General features: G+C 43.7%; 1 protein-coding gene across 1 annotated transcript in view; it reads left to right on the top strand.

Moving 5' to 3' along the window:
* otog (otogelin) overlaps positions 1–10,115 on the top strand; it is a 45,110-nt gene extending 34,995 nt beyond the window's left edge. Inside the window, exons 35-52 of the mRNA XM_070962225.1 lie at positions 82–171; positions 269–455; positions 736–956; positions 1,298–1,436; positions 2,017–2,205; positions 2,428–2,637; positions 2,781–2,885; positions 3,442–3,546; positions 3,669–3,770; positions 3,988–4,086; positions 4,246–4,286; positions 4,436–4,511; positions 4,643–4,821; positions 5,391–5,495; positions 5,607–5,726; positions 6,107–6,152; positions 9,502–9,581; positions 9,915–10,115. Of these exons, the coding sequence (XP_070818326.1) occupies positions 82–171; positions 269–455; positions 736–956; positions 1,298–1,436; positions 2,017–2,205; positions 2,428–2,637; positions 2,781–2,885; positions 3,442–3,546; positions 3,669–3,770; positions 3,988–4,086; positions 4,246–4,286; positions 4,436–4,511; positions 4,643–4,821; positions 5,391–5,495; positions 5,607–5,726; positions 6,107–6,152; positions 9,502–9,581; positions 9,915–10,115 (2,295 nt within the window). The remainder of the gene's footprint in view (positions 1–81; positions 172–268; positions 456–735; positions 957–1,297; positions 1,437–2,016; positions 2,206–2,427; positions 2,638–2,780; positions 2,886–3,441; positions 3,547–3,668; positions 3,771–3,987; positions 4,087–4,245; positions 4,287–4,435; positions 4,512–4,642; positions 4,822–5,390; positions 5,496–5,606; positions 5,727–6,106; positions 6,153–9,501; positions 9,582–9,914) is intronic.
* Positions 10,116–21,181: the final 11,066 nt, after the last annotated feature.

The raw sequence follows: 21,181 nt of genomic DNA, 5'->3' as shown, positions 1-21,181 counted from the left end.
ACTTGCTGGGCTCCTGTAGAGCGACTTGAATGTTAGTCAGTCACTGATTTCATTGATTTTGACCTGGTTTTCTTTCCAAAGCTCCTTTGGAATTTCACCAACCTGTGTCTGGTGGCACTCAACATCACCCACAAATCCAACCACATCATCATCAACAGGCTGCAGAGGAGGGTAGGGGGCACTCTGGTCTCATCCCAATATTTACTTTGTACAGTAGCTGCCACCAACAAAATCTGTCTGATGATGTGCTCTATTTGTTTTCCTTCAGCTCTACGTCAACTCGCGGTACGCCAAGCCTCGATTCAAGAAGTTTGGCTTTGAGATCTACGACACAGGTAACATGTACCTGATCCGCAGCCCGGCTGGTCTCAAGCTGCAGTGGTACCACAGCACCGGCATGATGGTGATCGACACCGACAGCTCCGGCAACAAGCTCCCCACCATGGGCCTCTGTGGTGAGAGTCTTACACTTCCCACAACAAAAACAAACAAATGGCAAATCACTGTTTCTTATTTGCATATATTATATCTTGTATGTATGTCCCTGATAGCCCAGGCTTACCAATAATTGTTGTTGTAAATAAGTGGCCGGGCCTGGCTCCCTGCCCCTGAACCCTAATGACCATAAGCAGCAACTACACATAGCAGCAAGATCCATTTGTCACCTTCAGGGATTTATATGTTCTGTTGTAAATGTTGTGGTTTTGTGAACCCCCCTTCTCACACCCACCACAGGTTTCTGTGACGGAGACCCCACAAATGACTTGACTTTGGCCAATGGCAGCACAGTGGGCGCGAGCGAGGATCCGGCTATTTTCATCGACAGCTGGCAGGTTCCCAACACCACCAGCTACGTCAGCCACAGCCGCCGCCGTGAGCTCAACTGCTCCACAAGCGACTGCTCCACCTGCCTGGTCATGCTGCAGGGCCACGCCTTCTCCTCCTGCCATGCCTTTGTACGTTAACCACCTGTGTACTCATTTGCAGGGTCTTCATCTCAGACAGGAGCCGGTAGATTAGTGGTGCCTGAACTAAACCCAGACTCTCTAATTTATCAGCTCTTGTCTGTCATTATTTCTCTCTTGCTTCTCTTCAGTCAAAGCCGTGTTTGACAAGTCAAAAGATGTAGAATAGCTTATATGGTATAACATAAAGCAGAAAAATGGGAGTCTTATGAGGACTTATGGAGCGGCAGCGGTGAAGAACCACTAATCATCTAATCTATATTACTTCTAGCCAAACATATAGTAATAACAATCATCAGCTTTTGGTAAAATGTATGTTTCTTGGTTTCCAGGTTCCTCCGAGCACATTCTGTGAGGTTTGGGTACGAGATGAAGAATACGTCAACAACCAGTGTGTGGCGCTGGCTGCCTACGCGGCCTCTTGCCACAAGTTCAACATCTGCATCGAGTGGCGGAGGCCAGATTACTGCCGTAAGATATCTGTCTCAGTTTAAAAATTTAAAGTCTAGCAGCTGCTGTTTGAACAGGAAGGAAACTTCATGTACACAGACGTAAAAGATAAGTAGAACAAAGCTAAAGCTCCTGCGCCAGACTGGGCAGACTGGGACTCCCAGCCACTGTAGTTACAACATCTGGTTAAAAGCCTTCACTGGAAGTGTCAGACTGTAACTGTAACATGAATCGACTCCACTGCGATCCGTCAGCCTCATTCACAGCAGACATTTTGACTTAGCAGGAAAGGCTCAGATTTTACTAACAACATTAACCATGGCTCTGTTTTATTATGGAGTCCCGGTAAGTCCTGACAGTGATTCATCATGAATAATACCAGGACTCTGAAACTGAAGCAGCTAAATGGAATTCAGCCATTATTGATTTTATTATTTACACCTACTCTGATATGTGTAGATGTCCTCGGGGAAAAACGCCTCACTTGGGCCCCGTTTTAATGTAATTACCTACATACTGAATTTTAAAATGATCATATTTGGAGATAGATGCTGCCAGCGCGTCATTAAACAGTGAAAACTGTCTGTGTCTCTTCCTGCAGCCTTCGTGTGTCCCGACGCTCTGCGGTATCAGGCCTGTCTGCCGGCCTGCACGTCTCAGTCCTGCCCCAACCACGACTTCGACTCGGACCCGGACCAGTGTTCAGGCCTGACCGAGGGCTGCGTGTGCCCAGAGGGAACCCTCCTCCACCGGCCATACTCCGCCCTCTGCATCTCACCTGAGAAGTGTGGTAAGACGCCAGTTCACCTGTCTGTACTACAGAACTGAAGGTCACATTGTGAGACACAAACTAGTGCTGTGGAACCAGAAACTTATTTTGAAGTTGCACAATAACTGATGATTATGCTTTAGATAATAGTGCCTGAAGCTCATTACCACTTGACCAGAGGTCATGGCTCTGTGCGTGTGTGTGTGTGTGTGTGTGTGTGTGTGTGTGTGTGTGTGTCTGCAGCCTGCACTGACAGCTCCGGTGTTCCTCGTGCACATGGCGAGGTGTGGAAAGCCTCGAAGGACGCCTGCTGCATGTACCGCTGCGACAACGACACCATCGTTCCTGTGGAGTACAACTGCTCCAACACGGTGGCGCCAGTGTGCCGTCGGGCAGGGGAGGTGATCATCAGCCTGGCCGACGATGCCAGCTGCTGCCCGCAGAAAGTCTGCGGTGAGGCCACGAGCTTTAGTTTAAGATCTGCCAGAGAACCACGTCTGAATCAATGAGCCGTCCTGTTCGATCTGAGGCTCATCACATGTTAAAGATACAAACTTCATGTGAGATGTGTGATGATGCGATTCCTGACTCCGCAGTGTGTAACCAGAGCCTGTGTGACCTCCTCCCTCCGGAGTGTAAATACGGGGAGAAGCTGGTGTCGTACTACAGACAGGACTCCTGCTGTCCGGACTACGTGTGTGGTGAGTCGAGAGAGTGATGGCTTCATTTATCCAAGAACATGTCCATCACATCTGTATCAGCTGATACCAACACAGAGGTTTGGTGTCTTTGTCCTTCACTGTCGCTGTCACTGCTGGTGCAACATCTTAAATTCTCACCTTCATTAGTAACTGAACTGAAGATGGCTTCCAGCACCAGTAAAACTCACCAAATAACACTTTATATCCCACGTGTTTAAAACTTAGAAAAGCTTAAGTGTAAAAGGGAAAGGTGTTTTTTTTCAGAGGTTGCCTCAACCCTTAAACCCACAACTTCTCGTTTTTATACATGGGTTTGCGTACAGTAGATAATATATTGATTAGTAAGCTTCAGAAACGTAGCTTTTTTACCTTTGGACAGAGACAGGCTAGCTGTTTCCCCCTGTTTACAGTCTTTAAGCTAAGCTAAGCTAAGCTAACACTGGCTGTAGCTTTATATTCAAGTGTATAGTGTGTCTCTGAAATGAAAATTATTCCTTTAATGTTTCTGTTTCTTTGTGTGTGTGTGTGTGCGTGTGTGTGTGTGTGTGTGTCACAGAGTGCGATCCTGAACTCTGTGAGTCGGACGTCCCCTCCTGCAGAGACGACCAGACCCTGATCGCCACCAGAGCCGACGGCAGCTGCTGTCTCGCTCACATCTGCAGTCAGTTCAGAAACGCTCTAAATTAACGGCCGTCTTCTCGGCCTCGTTCAGCCGTCAGTGACCGTTGAGCAGGTTCATTCAAAGTCCTCGTGAGATGAATGAAGTGTGTGTTTTTTCTGCAGTGTGTTCTTCCTGTCCGGAGACGCCTCCTGTCTGCATGGACGGCGAGGTGCTGACGGTGGATGCTAACACCACCGACCGCTGCTGCCCCACCTACCAGTGTGGTCAGAGAATACACACACACGCGCACACACACACACGCACACACACACGCACACTCATTTTCAGGAAGGAGAGTCCCCACAATGTGACTGTGCAAACATAAATAGCGTTTAAGTTGTGCAACTTACTTTGCAATATTTGAATATACTTTAAGTACACTAAAGTATTTTAAACTTGCGTGACTGTTGTGTGTTGATGTTTGTGTGTGCGTGTGCGCAGTGTGTGAGCCCTACAGGTGTCCTCAGCTTAGCTGTCCTCTGGGGATGTCGGTGGTGTCTGTGTCCAGTCCAGGTCACTGCTGTCCAAACCAAACATGTGGTACGACTCGTAAAACCGATCCATTTGAAAAGGGTTTTGATTCTGTCTTTTCGGAGCCTGAGTTCACCCTGAGCCGGCCCTTCTGGTTGATGAGGGCACATCATTTGTTGTTGTTCGACCTAAATTAGAAATGTGAAGATGATTTGCTTTTGTTTTCAGAGTGTTCCTGTGAGAAGATCGCCTCTCCAAAATGTGGCCTGGTACGTCATGATTTCCACTGTTCAGTCTGACTTTTCTCTCTTCTTCTTTAATCTCATTCTCTTTGCCTTTTCTGTTGAAATGCGTCCCTCGTTTTCTGCAGTGTGCTTTCTCTTTATGATCCTGGTTCGATTCCCGTTGTGTTCTGCAGGGAGAGGCGGCCCAGCTGGACCGGACCGCCCTGTACGACCCGCAGAACCAGTGCGCCTGCAAACGATACAAGTGTGGTGAGCAGAGAAGCTTGACTTTTGTCTCATAGCAGCAATCAAACAAACTTTGATGAACTTTATTAACCTTTCTAAAAACAGTGCAGAATCTGCAGCACGGTGACCTCTGACCTCTGTGTGTGTGTGTTCAGTGCGTGAGGCGGTGTGCGTGTTCGGCGAGCGAGGCGTGCTGCGGCCGGGTCAGACGCTGGTGGAGCACGGCGACGACGGCTTGTGTCACAGCAGGCAGTGCAGCCGCAGCCTCGACCCGGCGAGCGGCTTCCACCTGCTCCGCACCAGCAGCGTCAACTGCTCCGCCCACTGCCAACCAGTAAGGCCACAGCACGCGCACCAGTGCTCCCAGCCAGGGACAGCAACACCTGCTGAGGAGCATGAACTCTTTCCTTTTTCTGCTTGATCTTGAACTGATTCCTCCTCTTCTTCTTCTTCTTCTTCTTCTTTTTAAATCCTCACAGACACACAGGTAACATCGGAGTTCATCATTTAAGGATACATACATATATTTAATATTTGCTGGTTTTCTTCTCTTCCATGTAGTAAACTGAAACTTTTGGTGTTTCGGACTGTTGGTCGGACAAAACGAGACATTTCAGGACGTCAGCTTGAGATTAATATTTCACATTTTTCACTATTTTGTTACATTTTAAAGACCTAAGGGGAATTAATTTTGTTCTTTGCAGCCCTGATAATCAAGCAAATCTCTTCCTGGAAGGTAGAAAGTGAATCTATGTGCCACAATATTCAGATCATTTATTCATAATCAAACTGAGTACTAAAAATGTATCAGCCACCGCGACACGATGTCAGGTTTGACCTTCATTCATGCAAACAGAGCAACACAGTTCCACTGAACTGATGTTGAACGTTCGTGTGTTTCAGAATCAGATCTACGTCCCTCCGAAGGACCAGTCCTCGTGCTGCGGTGTTTGTAAGAACATTTCCTGCCTCTACGAACACGAGAACGGGACCACGGCTCTCTACAAGGTAGCACATCGACTAATTATGCATTCATTAAAACATATCGCAGCTCTGATTGGCCCTCAGAGCCGCGCAGCTGCTGCAGTTCAGCCGCTGACGCTGCCGCTGTGTTTTCAGCCGGGGAAGTCCTGGGTGTCAAACTGCATGAAGTTCGACTGCGCAGACACTCAGTCCGGACCCACGCTCATCTCCTACTCCTTCAGCTGCCCACCCTTCAATGAAACAGAGTGTGTGAAGGTCAGCATGCAGCAACACACTCACACACCTTCACAGACACGCACACAAGTCACATGTCCTGCTGAGTTAACGCTTAAAGATCAAATCTGTTTAATCACCAGGCAAAACTAGATTTCTAACATATAACAAGAGATTTATTTCTTTTGTGGTGCTTTTCAGCTGTTTACCTTTCCAGTTTTAATTTGCATATATCATTTGTGCATTTCTTGTTGTTTGATAAAAATAACAGAAATCTAAACGCTTTTTCAGGCGTTAAATCAAGAATATTCAAAGTAAATTTCTTGACATCGAATTTTTGCACAAAGCCAGAGGTCAGAGGATCAGACAAAAGGAGGTTTCTTTACTTCTGTCGTAACATTTTGACTCTTATCTGCTCTCAGATCGGTGGAACTGTCGTAAGTTACATGGACGGATGCTGCAGGACGTGTGAGTATCTGATCTGAGCGTAGCAGCAGTTCTGTAGTTAGCGTAGAGCTGTAGGCTGCAGCTGACACTGAAGAGCACCTTCGCCTGCCGCCCAACATGTTTCCAACATGTTTGCCCTTCAGTTTGTCTGTTTCAGTCCAAAATCTTCAACCACGTTGTCTGATTGGATCCCAGCTGTTGTTTTCCATTACATTTGTCTGCTGTTTATTCAGATTAGAGACCTGTCGGCGTGCTTTTCAGTGAATTCAGTCTTTAACCGGCAGCAGATAACTCTTTCAAAGTGTCACTGAAAAGCATCTGATCACATGCAAGTGGGTTTGTGGTTAATGTGCTGCAGCTTACCTTCATGTACCAATCCCACCAGGTACTGGATTCCCTCTGTTCCCTTTCCCCGTTAGCCCCTTGACTCCCACAGTTAACACAAACTGTGAACGAGGTACATAAAACAACAAGGCTTGTCAGTGCCATTGTTGATATTCAACAATGTACTCCCTCTAAAAAAACAAGAAAATGTTAAAACATACAGGAAATCTGACTGTGACATGTCCCCCTCTGCAGAACAGTCCTCTCAACTGCCGTCTCATTTCAGGTCTCTGTGAGATGACCATCAGTAGAAATTACACAAACACGCCTCCAGAATCAATGATATATGTATTTCTAAGGATTCGGGTGCAGATGTAACTTTCTGCTCGCCTCATGAAACTGTTAAACTCTGAGTTTTGTCTGTAAGCTCCATTTTTTTGTATGTTTTTAGTTCAAAAAGACGTCCTTACAGTGTAACTCAAGGCGTTCTTGCACCTTTAAAGGAGGCGGCGACACAGGCCGAAAGTGATGCCACAATTGAGAGGACATTATCACGTATTCACCCCCGCCCCTCCCCGTGGATCACGTACATGTACACGACAGCTAAACTCTTTCCCCATTTAGCACTGTCTGGGCAGTGCATTGTTGATTGCCAACAATGTACTGTTGGTAGTGGCCCAGTAGTCGGGCTTAGACGTCTGCATGTGTCAGTAGAGTCTGATGTGGGCTGGTGTCGGGGGTCTTTTCTCCAAACGTGTTCGTAGCTTCTGTAGAAGATCTGCATGCACCACAGCTGCAGCGCTGCTCCACCACCGGGGGGAGCTGTGTGGGAAACTGAAGCTGCTGTGTGAGGCATTTCACCATCAAAGAAGCATCAATGCAAACACTTAAACAATCTGTGCTTTTATTTTGAAACACCCGGGTAGTAGATGAGTGAAGTGGGACGAATCTTTTTCTGCATAGGCAATGGAAGGTGACTGACGTTACTGAAGTAAAAGTACTAATACTACACTGTGAAAATACTCCACTGCAAGGAAGAGCTTTCAAAGCCTCACATGAGTAAAAGTATGTAAATGTAAAAGTACTCCTGTAGCAGTAAAGTGTTTCTATCTGCTGTCTGTGGATTCATGTTCCTGCTGCATTCACGTGTTTGTTGCATTTTACTGCTGTAGACGTTTCAGCTTGAGCTCATTTGAACTACTTTATATCCTGCTGGCTGCTTTAATCTACAGCAATGCATCATTTTCTATAAGATCATCATATGTTTGCAGCGTGACCGTCCTGTGAGAACCACGCATCTCCGAAACGTCTTACGAGCTCAGAAAAACAGGCTGTTTTCAGCTTTGTTCATTTTGTGCACCAAGTCCAATGTTTGCCTCAGAGATGTAGCAAGTGCAAAGATGCATCAAATGGAAAAAGTAAAGTAGAAGTACCATGAAATTGTACTAAAGTACACTGCTTGAGCGAAAGTAAAGTTCTCCGTTACACTTCACATCCGGTTGGATGAAAACTCTCCGGCTTGATTCATCAGTACAAAGACGGACAGCCGTGCTGGAAAATGTCCAAATCTGTGGACATTTCAAGTTCTTGTGAAGCAGCTGTAACGCAGCCAAATCTTTCAATTGTTCATGTTTAATTTCTGTGTTATTTAATCTCTGCGAGATTCTCACCTGAAGCCAGATAAAAACAGTTTGTTGTCGTCACAGTGAGGGACAATAAACAACGCAAACAGCTGCTTTCCTTTTAGTATCAATAACGGAAAGATAAGCTGACAATAATTCCACTTTACTCATCGAGTTCAAAGTGTGTCTTCATGTGTTTTAGTTACCTCACATCCATAACGAGCCAAAGGGTTCAGGCTGTGTTAAATACAATGGCTGTAACAGAATCTGTGAATATGAATGATTCTATAATGAAATATTACTGTGACATCAGACAGATTTTACAGATCACAGTCACTTAGATCTCCTCCACTGTGACCCTGCAGTGGATTACTTTCTGGTGTCGGCTGGTGACAGAAGTGAAACGCTGACGTTCGACATGTCGAACCTGATCAGAACAGGCTGATATGTCAGTGCCACACGCAGCAGCTTTCAGTTCACGCTCACTCTGTTTTGTTTGTTTGCTGTTGACGCAGCATGTTTGAGGTCTCCTTTTTCATTTATTTCCTGATTTTTAAAGATTCAAATGTTTTGTTTGAAGCCATTTTGTTCACACGATAAACGCATGAAGGATTTCTTTTAATGTTGTCTCATCTGGAAGAAGCTTCACTCTCAGTGGTGGAAGAAGTATTCAGATCCTTTATTTAAGTAAAAGTATCAATACCACACAGTGAAAATACTCTGCTACAAGTTAAAATCCTGCATTTGAAACCTTACTTAAGTACAAATATCTAAGTATTGGATTCATGTTCCTGCTGCATTCACGTGTTTGCTGCATTTTACTGCTGTAGATGTTTCAGCTTGAGTTCCTTTGAACTCCTTTACCTCCTGTTGGCTGCTTTAATCTTTGCAGCGTGGCCGTCCTGTGAGAACCACGTATCTCCAAAAAGTGCGACGAGCTCAGAAAAACAGGAATCTGTTTTCAGCTTTGTGACGATGCATTTTCAGCTGATCCAGGAGGCTTTTTAAAGAGTTTATTGAGCTGAAGGAAGAGGATGATTTTCTGTGGTTGGTTTTCACAGGAGGGGGGTGAAAAACTGTAATCTGGACAGTATCTAGTAACTGAAACTGTCAGATAAATGTAGTGCAGTAGGAAGTGGAGTAGAAGTATAACGTAGCATCCAGTGGACCTTGAATTGCAGTAAATGTACTTGGTTACATTCCACCACTGTTGATTTGTGCGCCCTCTCTGCGAAGCTTCCTCCTTCGTTTCTTTCTAACTCTGAAGCTTTTCTGTGATTTCTGGGCTTCATGTCTTCCTCTCCGTCCTCTTCCTCGTCCACCTGCGACCTTGCTGTGTTCTCTGCGTGCAGCAGAGCAGATGTTTGTTTTGTTTTGACATCTCACGTCGTTCCGACTGATTTGGCGTGTCGCCGTGTGAACAGGCAAAGAAGACGGCAAGTCGTGCCAGAAGGTGACGGTGAGGATGACCATCAGGAAGAACGACTGTCGCAGCAACAGGCCGGTACGTTTTCTGTCTGCACCTGAGCGCTGTTAACGAAGCAGAACGCAGAGAGTGGTTCAACACGGGGTGATCGGGCCTTTTCTTTTCATGGTTCTTGGTTCTTTTCATGGTCTTTACTATCAGTTATCATAACATTTCATTCTTTTAAGCAGGTAAGTGCGAAGAAGCAAAGAAAAAGAGAAAAACAGGCAGACTGAAGAGTTCAGGGATTTAATGGAAAATAAAGAAACATCGGTCAGGAATCCACAGGGACGAATCAGCATCTCCCTCAGCACCGACAGGTTCAGTTACCTTCCTCTGCTACTGTCTGCCCTCCCTCTCTGTGTCCTGCAGGTGAACATCGTGTCATGTGACGGGAAGTGCCCCTCCGCCAGCATCTACAACTACAACATCAACACGTACGCTCGCTTCTGCAAGTGCTGCAGGGAGACGGGGCTGCAGCGGCGCTCCGTGCAGCTCTACTGCAGCGGCAACGCAACCTGGGTCAGCTACACCATCCAGGAGCCCACCGACTGCTCCTGCCAGTGGTCCTGAACGTGCACGCGCACACACACGCACACAGGCACACACACACTGGTCTCCACATATACACCCTCTATAACCACAGCACACAGAAGACGAAGAAGAAGCCTCAGCCAAGTTGCTTTAGGATGTTTGGAGAGTGGAACACTGAGCGGCACAATGTGAGACTTGTCTTGGCGCCTCTGCTGGCAGGGAGGTGGTACTGCAGCCTCAAACCACAGGGCACTGCAGGTGACCTTTGACCTCTTCTGTTTACGTTTTTATCACAAAAAATGTCACATGATGAGGTTTGTCTGTCATTCATGAGCGTTTTGAGCAGATTTTTTATATAAAGGTCAGTTAATTAATTTGTTGATGTCACTCCAAAGTTCATTTGAGATGAATATGATGACCACAGTAGATAAATCTAGCACACAAACACTGTACCTGTCAGCAGGAAGTAGTGCTCACGGTAGATTAATAATTTTCTGTGAATATCATTATTAACTTGAAACCCTTTAGCTCTGTTTGTCCACGTCCTGTTTTCTTTCATAACTCAGCAGATTTCCTGTGAAAGTCCAAATCAGAGACAGTTTATCGGAGCCTCTAAATGCTGTTCTGATAATAACTGACTGATATGAAAACAATGAAAAGCTGCACAGGGTTTGACGCTTCGTGCCTCCCTGCTGCTCTGCCGCCTTCCTGCTGACCTGCAGGCAGAAGAAAACGCTCAGAGAAGGAAAGAGTACGTTCATCTTCGCTTCTTGAGAGAGAACTTGTTTCTCTGCTCGTCTTCTTGCAGCGTTTCTCTGCTGAAAAGCAAAAGATTTGAAGATATATGTATGACAAAGTTTTTAAACAGAGGATGTGATGCAGACAATCAGGAAATATCATCGCCATCATCATCATCATCATCATCATCATCACCATCACCATCATCATCATCATCATCACATAGAGATTCCTATTTTACCCAGAATCCCTCATGTTGTGCCTTGTCTTTGTAAATAACTCAGCGTCCTAACTTTTAAAACTCAAATTCTTAGATATTTCACTTGTAGAAAGAATAAACTGTATATTCAGTGATGTGAAATGTACCTGATATAATCAACACTAGCGAGGTGTATTAACTGATTGAAATCCAGCTGTATGAGGAGCACTTTATTTATTTATTGGAGTCTGATAGAGCACAGCCGTTCTCATTCTGTGGACGACGAAGAGAAGAGAAGAGAAGAGAAGAGAAGAGAAGAGAAGAGAAGAGAAGAGAAGAGAAGAGAAGAGAAGCATTCGATCCAACCGGAGAACAAACAAAAACAAAACCAAAAGCCAGCAGGATCCAGAACTTTGATTCGGTTTGAATCCCGACGACAGGACGCCGTGAGGGCAGAGGAGACGTCCGGTGGCGCCTCATAGATGCATGTTTTCCTTCACGTGTTTGTTCAGATCAAACAGACCTGCCTGGATAGTCCAGTTAAAGAGGATTTGTATCATACAAATGTACATTTGCATTTTCAATAAATACTTCTTTTGGAAAAACTACACGAGTTTTGTTCTGAGAGGTGATGTTTAGTCCACCATCGTAACACTTTGCAGATTTATTTTGGCTCAAAGCTGAAAAAATATTCTTAAATCCTGCTTCCTGAAGCATGTACTAAGGCATGCTTCAGGAAGCAGGATTTAAGTATATTTTTGTACTGGAGTAGTCCTTGAGTACCACTTGGGTAATACTTGAGTGTACTTGAAGTGTAAATAGTTGCTGAAAAGTATACTGAAGTACACAAGAGGAAATCACGATTCATGAGTATTCAAAACACACTCGCAGTACAATTGTACTATATCACCAGTATGTTGGAAACATACATAAAAATACCTCAAATGAAGTATACTTTTCATAAATATACTGTATTCCAATTAAAAGTATTTGTAATTTAGTGCACTTTTTATAGTACTTTAAAATACCACTTTGAGTACTGTGGAATTAAATATTTTTAATACATTTAAGTAGAACTCAATGAAGTACATTTTTCAAACATACAGAAAGTGAAAGTGTACTTGTAATGACGTTTCTATACTTCAATTATACTTCTAATACACTGAAGTGAATTTTTTGACCTGAGCTGGCTCAGATGTACTCGAGCTCGTGCGTAGCGGCACTGAGGGTCGACCTTGTCGAGCTGCTGTTGGACTCACATGGATCCTGTTTGTCTGCTTGTCTTTTGCTTAAAAACTTTGAATCCGACTTGCTCCTGATGAATTTCCCCTCGAGGACCAAAAACAAACTGAAGAAACGTGATTTGAGCCAGCCGCCGATGGAAACTCGAGGCAAGTCACAAATAACAAACTGCGCGTTAAAAACAGGAGTCAGCTGTGAAAGCTGTGAGGTTAGAGGGTTAAACAGACCCGAGCACACAGCACAGAAGAAGAATTTTCTGTTTTCAGAGGAAATCTGTTGAAACTTGGATTTATATTTATTACAGTAACACAAATTAATCACATTTTTTCTTTCTCGATATTAACTAGAAAGAGACTACTATCAGTCGTATGAGCTAATGAGGAAAATGAAGTAAAAAGACAAAGTTTCTTTGCTTTGATGCTTTCATTTTAGATCCTGTGTGTTCTATCAGACTCTGTTAAACTTCTGAAACATGAACTCTTTGGTGTGTCGCAGATGTGAGAGAACAACTTTTGGGACCGTTTGAAAAGTTGCTTCTTTAATTTCAGAGACTCGGGGTCCAACTGCTAAACCATCTGTGTGAGGATGGATGTCCAGAGGAAGTGAACCTGCTCCTCCTCTCCTTCCCTCTCAGCCCGCTCAGACTCCAGCCGGGCTGGCTGGTCTGAACACACGGCTGATTACATGCTGCAGCGCGCTGGCGGACGGGAAAGCGATACTGAGCCGCGAACCCACAAAATCCACGGATTTTCAGCAGATGTGTAAGCCAGGCCGCCACGTTCATATCCGATGAGCTGCCAAGACCAGACGAGGAGGTCACACAGAGCTCAGATGGAGAAGTGATGTCAGTTTAGATTAAAGTCTGGTCACGTGACGGCCTGAGAACTCAGATGACAAGCCGTCAGTGCTCTTCTAAGGAAATGCTTATTGAATGGTCAAATAGCTTCAGAAACCTCCTCCTCCTCCTCCTCCTCCTCCTCCTCCTCCTCCTCCTCCTCCTCCTCCTCCCACACCTCTCTGATGTCTGTGCCCAAGCATTTTCTGTAATGGACAACAGGTGTGCAGATAGGCGGGCGAGGTGAGGTGATGGAGAATGGCGGGAAAAGGACGGGATGCCAGGATCTGAAATGGCAGATGAGTGAGTGTGCGGCAGGGAGACAAAGACATGAGAATGTGTGACTAAGGGTTGGCTGACACCTCTCCTGTAAGCCCGCGCTGAGGGCACAGAAGGGCGCACAGCCATCATCTGATTGGGCTGTAGGACCGCTGACGTCCAGATGGCTGGACCGCCGCCCAAAACTCTGACTGAGGTCCCCGAACATGAGAGCGCTGAGGGCCAAACTGGCCTCTGCAGCAGCAGAAGAAGCCGACTGATGCTCGTGGGTTCAGTGTCGGGAAGGTTCGCCAGTTTAAATCAGGGTCGTGTTCGCTGCTGCAGGATGAAGTCATGTTCTGTTTTTAGTCTCGACACGTTAATGAAAGAAAAACACCATCTGATCTGCAGTTAAACTTCAATTATCCATTAAAATGACCCAATGAGGAAAGCTGTGGACCTTACAAAGCACTGAGATGAAGGTTAAACTCACCTGGATTCACTGCAGAGTCTCACCTGTGAGGCAGAAAACCTCTGAAACCTGCACTCAGTGCTTTCTGACTCCCTGAATTTTGTGTGTGCTGGCATGGAGGATTTGTCAGGGCGTTGTTGTGTTATGGGTGGAGGTCTGGGGGGGGGGGGGGGGGGTCATCTTGCCCTCTTAATCCTGCTACAACAGCTGCACCCCCACAGCTCCAAACCCCAGCCCCTCCCACCGCTTCAGAGCTGCATGTTTGCATTAATCTGCCACTGAAAAGCCTCCAAAAACAAGAAACTTCTTTAAGGTTTTACATCTCACCCATTTGTTTTTGCTTGTCTGGTGTATTTTTACATGTATACATTGACTTCCATTCATTTATTTCCAATAAGATAATCCTAATTTTTTTTTTTTATGTTCAATTTAATTCTTTAACATACATGCTGTGTAGTTTTAGACCGTTGACGTGTTTTTCCTGCTGTTCTGAGCAGCCATTGGTTTCCATTAATTTCCTTATGGTGTAAAATCAAACAGACTCTTGAAACATGTTTTAGTTGTTTGAATTATCGCTGCTTCCACAGCCTCTGTGGGTCTGCAGATGGAGCTCAGGTTCTCCTTGTTTGCTCTGATTATCCTTCAGATTTCTCAGAACTTGATCCACCTGAGACAGATTCACCTGACTGGACGTGTTTTGGAAAGACGCCGACGTGTGCAGGTATGTGAAGTTGCAGTTTACAGCACTCACATCAGAAAGTAAGTTTAATCTCTTTTAAATTAAATCTGTAACACAGTGTTGTTGCTTCGCTGCTCAGCAGTGGTGGATTTACATTTAATCAAGTGTTGTATTCAAGTGCAGTTTTGAGGTACAAATATTGGCAAATGAAATCATGATATTGAATTAATCATAGAATAATGCTCAAACAGACTGAAATATTGATGAGTCTGCAACTGTTTTGATGATTGATTCATTGTTTCACATTTTTTAAGTAAATGTTCTGTTTCCAACGTATGTTCTCAGATCGTTTCTCTGTAAATTGAATATTTTAGTTTCGGGTTCTTTGATGGTTCCTTGATTTTGTCTTTTTTTTCATTTTGACTTTGTCTTGCTGGACATGGACGAGCTTCCTGTTCAGGTCAGAAGTTCATAAAACATGTCGGCGCTGTCACCGCTTCAATCACGGCCCCTTTTGTCAGAGTGTCTTTGAACTGGAGGGCGGCGGCGCTCTGATTTACATCCACGAGGAAGAGGAGGAGGAGGAGGAGGACGAGTGAAAAAACATCCCAGCATCAGAGGCAGCTGACGACCAGGCCAAACCCCGGCCGTCAGGTGACGTCCCGGGACAGAGCGCCAGACATTTGTCCCCAACAGGAAGTGACCTGATGGCTTTGTCACAGCAGGAGCAGATAGAGAGAGCAGGTTGAATTGATTTAACCTTTGACCCCTGAGAGGAAGACAGAGGTGGACCTGATCTGTTCTCAAGACCAAACCGCAGGAGGAGCCCGGGGGTGGAGGCGGTGACGGTGCTTCATGAAACTGGAAATCAGTGTTTCGTAATGATGATGATCTGCAGCAGAGCGAGAGGCGTTCAGATCTGATGCTCGAGGAAAAGTAGCAACACTGTTACACGTTTAAGTAAAAGTACAGCAACAAAGTATCAAAGAATAGTTTTAATCATTATTTTATTTTCAAAATTGACTTTTACAACCTGCTGTACCAGCCAGCCATTGGTTTCCATTAATTTCCTTTAATGGTACAAAAATCAGGCTAATTTACTGAAAGTATCAAAGGAAGTTATTATGCAGATTAGCCTCTTCAGTGTTATATCATTATATAATTTAGGTTACTGGAGTTTTATCAACATGCACAGTGCAGCATGTTGATGTTGTAGCTGGTGAAGAGCTTACTTTGAAAATATGTTTGGTAGTTTAATCATTTAAAATGCATCATTTTTAATGGATGTTTTGTATGTAAAACCTGAACTCCTATAAGCAGCTGCCAGATGAACAAAGTGGAGTGAAAAATACAGATGTGATATCTGAAATGTGCAGAAAGTACAGAGAATCTGTGGAACCAAGGGAAGAAACACTTTTCAGTGGTTTTCTCTCAGTCGCGGTGATTCATGTCTCCTGTGTTTCATAACTGAGGGGAAACCAGGAGGATTTTCAGGAACAATGACTCAAAAGTCATTTTGAGGAATCTTCTTCTTCTTCTTTTACAGAGCAGTGAGGAGTCACACATGAGTAATCAGAGCTGGAGTTCAGCTCAGAGTGAACAGCAGCTGCTGCCTGCTCGATCACTGCGTGCACAGCACTGATACTGTAGTTTATAATACAGCTACACTAAATATGTTACTGTTACACTGAAGTTACGGTTATAAAAACTGCAATTTTCATGCATTTAGAGCACAGTTACACCGTGGAGTTGTGTTTTGAAAGGAAGTCCTCATGAAAAACTCACTGATGTCGCATTTCTGACTGAATAAACAGAAGCTGTGACACATATGCTGATGTTCACTAATACTGAAATACAACTCGTTTGCATTGGTGTGCACATTCTGCACAAAACAGTATGAACCTGTTTGTGTTATAAAAGTTTGTTCGGACATTAGTTTTCTCCAGAACGGCAGAATTGAATTTTGCCCAAACACTTTGGTTTATGACCAAACACTTGCAGAACTAACGACATTCCCATCAGCCTCAGCGGCACTCTGTGTTTAGCGCTAAGTGCTAAGTCACTGTAGAGGCTCAGAGAGCTGCTAGCACGATCTTAAAGACGAAACGTTCAGCTCATATACTGACTTGCATTGGCCAATATGTTTAGTAGCAAATGTTATGAATCTGATTGTGTCTGACTAAAATTTTTATCGCCTTAATGAGGAAACGTTGATATTGAACGTGTTTGCAAAAATCATTAATGATTTAAAACAACAAAAAACAAGACGAATTCTGTTGTGACGACTTCAACCAGTTCCATAAATACGTTGTTCGTATTATAAACTCTGTGTGTGTGTGTGTGTGTGTGTGTGTGTGTGTGTGTGTGTGTGTGTGTGTTAGTCAGTCCCAGCAGGCTGTTTAGATCCCATTAGAGCAGTTAGTCGCGGCCATCACACAGTGTGCAGAGGTCAACCACCTCGCCAAGCAACAGGAAGCAGTAACTCACAGTCAGCCAGTGGCAGCGTGCCCTCGGAGAAGCTGTACACCTGTCAGACTCCACCTCCACCTCCACCTCCACCTCCACCTCCACCTCACAGCAGCTGCCTGATGAAGCTGTAATCAGGTTAATTCACATACCTGCAGTGACTGAGTTCCTCTCAGCCTCCTAAACTTCATGTCATTTCAGAGATCTGGGTGCTGCTGAACGTTGCTCCTCATTTTGACTGAACTGAAAATGCATTCCAGGATTCAGGATTCCTTTATTGATCCCCTGGGGGAAATTGTTTTTGTAGCAGTGCTCCATACAAGATAGAATTATAGAATTAGAATGAAATTAGAAGAGAAAGAATATATATATATATATAAAACAAATATACAACACAATAAAATATACAACAATAAAACAAATATATATACTGAACATTGGATGTGCAAAATTGAAATTGGAAAATATCAGAACAGGCAGTGAAATTTAAGTTTGAGATCACACTCACTCAAACCTGAAGCTGAGTTTCAGCTCTGGCTGTGGCTTCGACTGCTGTTTAAGGACAAATGGAAACCTGTGAAGAAGCATAAAACTCTACATTTAGAAGTAAAAGTTTGGCTTTGGGCGTGTTGGACCACGTCCAAAGGCACTTTTGTCTGCTGATAGGCGACGCTGGTTCCATCCACATGTCGCCCCAAAATGAATTTGTTTGTGTGTTTCATGAGTTGGTCACATGCAGATAAACAGCTGGTGGTGCTGATTAAGACACCACAGAGGAAGAGGACACAAGGCAATTAAAAACCCTAAAATGATCAAAACCACGTAGAAAAGGTGATGGAAATCTGTCATTTCTTTTGTTCCATGCACGTATCGTATTCATTTCATCTCTGCGAGGAAGCTTCAGTGACGTTTAAGGCACATGTTTCATGTATGTCATGTTGTTCAGCAGCCCTTTTCCACCTCAGCAAAGCAAAATGCATCTTCATATATTCTGACCTCTTACAAAATTTTCTGCTTCCACTTGTGTTTGTTTTTTATTCCACAAATTGATCATCTGCATAGAAACAATTGAACAAAAAAGTACTTTTAGAGAATCACGCGATGGATCATACAAATGATCTATTATCTTACAAACAGTCGACACACACAAAGACTGACAGAAACAGGGAAATCAAAAGGAAGAGTCAGAGGGAGACAAAAGGAGGTTTTCGGACACAATCCTCCAGATTCCCCTGAGAGAGGGTTTCAGAGGCTTTTGGATGAGAACTTCGAAGCATAGCGAGGCCTTTAGTGAGCTCAGAGTCCCGAACGAGCTGAGAATCAAGAAGAGAGAGAGACAACTCATTAGCCAGACGACGTCAATTTGCTTTGACTGTTAACAGGAGTCGTAAAACAGAGGAGGGGGTACAGTGCTCTGTGTGTGTGTGTGTGTGTGTGTGTTCAGGCAGTCCCCCTGAGCTCCGATCCATCTGGAATCCACATCCAGGTCCAGCAGGCCGTCCCCCCGTCCTGCTCAGCATGTCCCGACATGTCTGCTCGCTGCACATCAGATCACATTGAGGCTTCATGGTTTCCTCATTTGAGCTTTGATGATGACGTCGACGACAGCTGACGGGACGAAGATTCACTGTTTGTTTGTTTTGGTTTGAAAGACAAACAACAGCAGCACTTGACTTCAGCAAAACGCTGAGAATGACGAGATGATGGTCTGTTGAGTGGATCAGGAGCAAATTCATCTAATCAGCAAATCATTTCAGTCAATTATCAATTAAAAATACTGAACAGTTAGAGCTTAAAAAAAGATGAAATGATTACCAGAATTTATCAAGAAAATTAGCAGAATTAATCATGAACACCAAGATGAATAAATCGAAGCAACATTTTAACAATATTTAAATTACAGTTGATGATTTTGCTCTTGGTGCCATAAAATCTTATCATAAAACATTAAAAACCAGTTTATAACGCACAAACCATGAATCCAGCCCGACAGCAGAAGATGCTGCCACCCTGAACAACACGCACACATTCTCTAACAGCCTAATAAAAATATCCTCGCCTGGTACGCTATAAACTGATCTGGCATCAGTCCCTGGTGGGATATCGTGGGTCCTTATGAAACGTGAGACGTTCGCTGTAACACAGAGAAGACGGAAATGGGATTAAGAGCTTCAGTCAAACTCAAAGCAACAGACGGAGTAACACAGCCGGACTGCGTTGATGCTGCAGAACTAACAGAACTTTAACTTTGAAAAAGTCTGCATCCACTGCTGTAATCCTAATCCAGGGTTAGGTTCATCGGGATAAGCAGTGGGTGATAATAGTTCTTATTCTTTCTTTCTTTAATCTAATATGCATGAAAAACAAGTGGATTTAAATGCTTATTGAACTATTGGAGGTGATTGGTTGCCTCATTGATAGCCTTGTAATCACACAAGATTAGTGCAAATAAAGCCTGAATTATTTATCACATGATGTATTCATAGCAGTTAGTTAATAAGTGAAACCAGAAATCATGATCAATTGTGTTGATATTGGAGTTTATTTAACCATGTTAGCAATTTGCAGCCATTTTGTTGTCTTTAGGCCTTTTAGCAAAATGGGAGAAATTCACAATATACCAGCTTTTCAACTAGGAGTCTGTCTGGTTTCTGCCACTCAGTTGCTCATATGGTCAATGCAATTTATAATGGCGTTAACGCTGCTAATGCTAAGTTAGCATTCTGCCCCATTAGCTGATGTTGGCTCACCGGCAGCTCAACTGAAGCTAATTTAACATTAGCTTATTGTTGTCTTGATTGATATTGGATTAGTGGTAGCATATTGCAAGCTAGTGTTATGTTAGCTTTGTGCGATGTTAGCTAATATTTCATCACCTGTTGAGTAACTCAGGTTAATGTTGCATTAGCTTTGTGTCCCATTTAATTGAACTGGTGGTGGCATACTTCAGGCTAATGTGATATTAGCCTTCAGCCACATTAGCTGATGTTGGATCATTATCTCAGGCTATTGTACGTTAGCTTTATGTCCTGTTAACTGATATGTGATTGGTTGTAGCATGCTGAAAGCTAATGTTATGTTAATTTTGTGCCATGTTAGCTGGTATTATATCATCAGTAGCATAACTCAGGCTAATGTTACATTAGCTCTGTGTCCTATTAATTGATATTGGATTGGTGTAGCATACTGCAGGCAGTTGTTATGTTAGCTTTGTACCATGTTAGCTTATATTTCATCACCTGTTGCGTTACTCAGATGAATGTTAGCCTTAGCTTTGTGTCCTGTTAGATTGGACTGGCGATGGCATACTTCAGGCGAATTTTATATTAGCTTTGAGCCATGTTAGCTGATGTTGGTCGGTCGATTGGTGGCAGCTTAATAATTTATTACGGCTGTCATCATAATCTTACACTGTTTTATGTTTGTGACCTTTGTGTTCCAACAAAACAGTTTTTAAGTCTAAAGATTGACTTCAAGTTAAGTGGCACAATCTAACCTCCCACACGTCTAATATGAGAAGTGCTGATGTGAGTCAGTGGTGTAAGAGGTGAAGGAGAGGAGAGTGCTGTTTCCAGGCATCACACTCACATATATGACGAGGAATCGGGGAGGGGGGGTGGCTGTCATCTAACAACAAGACTGAAAAGCACGCAATTTCTCACAAATCAGAAAAAAGCCCCATCAAAACACCAGCAGGGTATCACAAGATGAGGAGTGACTGACTCAGATTTTCTGTCTGACAGTGTCACGACATCAAACAGCAATAAACATAAAGGTTTTGATTGAGTTTTGGTATTTATTGTATTATATTGTTTATTTACTGAACACAGTGAATATGGAAAACTAGAAACATATAGAATATAAAAATGTAATGAGATTATCATCAAAGGAACAGCAAATGTAAAAAGAAATTAACAAAAGCCTCAAATGAAGCTGTAATTTGGCTTTAATGTTCATATACTTGCATAAGTGTGTGTGTGTGTGTGTGTGTGTGTGTGTGTGTGTGTGTGTGTGTGTGTGTGTGAGTTCAATGTGAACGTGCTTTGATATAAATCTGTATGTATGAGATTATACAGCAGTATAAGTAGATCCAAGATGTATTTTTATCTAGTATATAGATGATACTACACGGTCTGACAGCTGCCAAGCATTTAAAATATCTTAGCTTCAACCTGTTATTGTGGTTGGTCTGGGATTGGTCGCTTGGCCCTTATCT

Source organism: Chaetodon trifascialis, chromosome 1 (genome assembly GCF_039877785.1).
Source record: "Chaetodon trifascialis isolate fChaTrf1 chromosome 1, fChaTrf1.hap1, whole genome shotgun sequence".
Classification (NCBI taxonomy): domain Eukaryota; kingdom Metazoa; phylum Chordata; class Actinopteri; order Chaetodontiformes; family Chaetodontidae; genus Chaetodon; species Chaetodon trifascialis.
The sequence above is the reverse complement of the archived record's forward strand: the minus strand, read 5'-3'. Positions and strand labels throughout refer to the sequence as shown.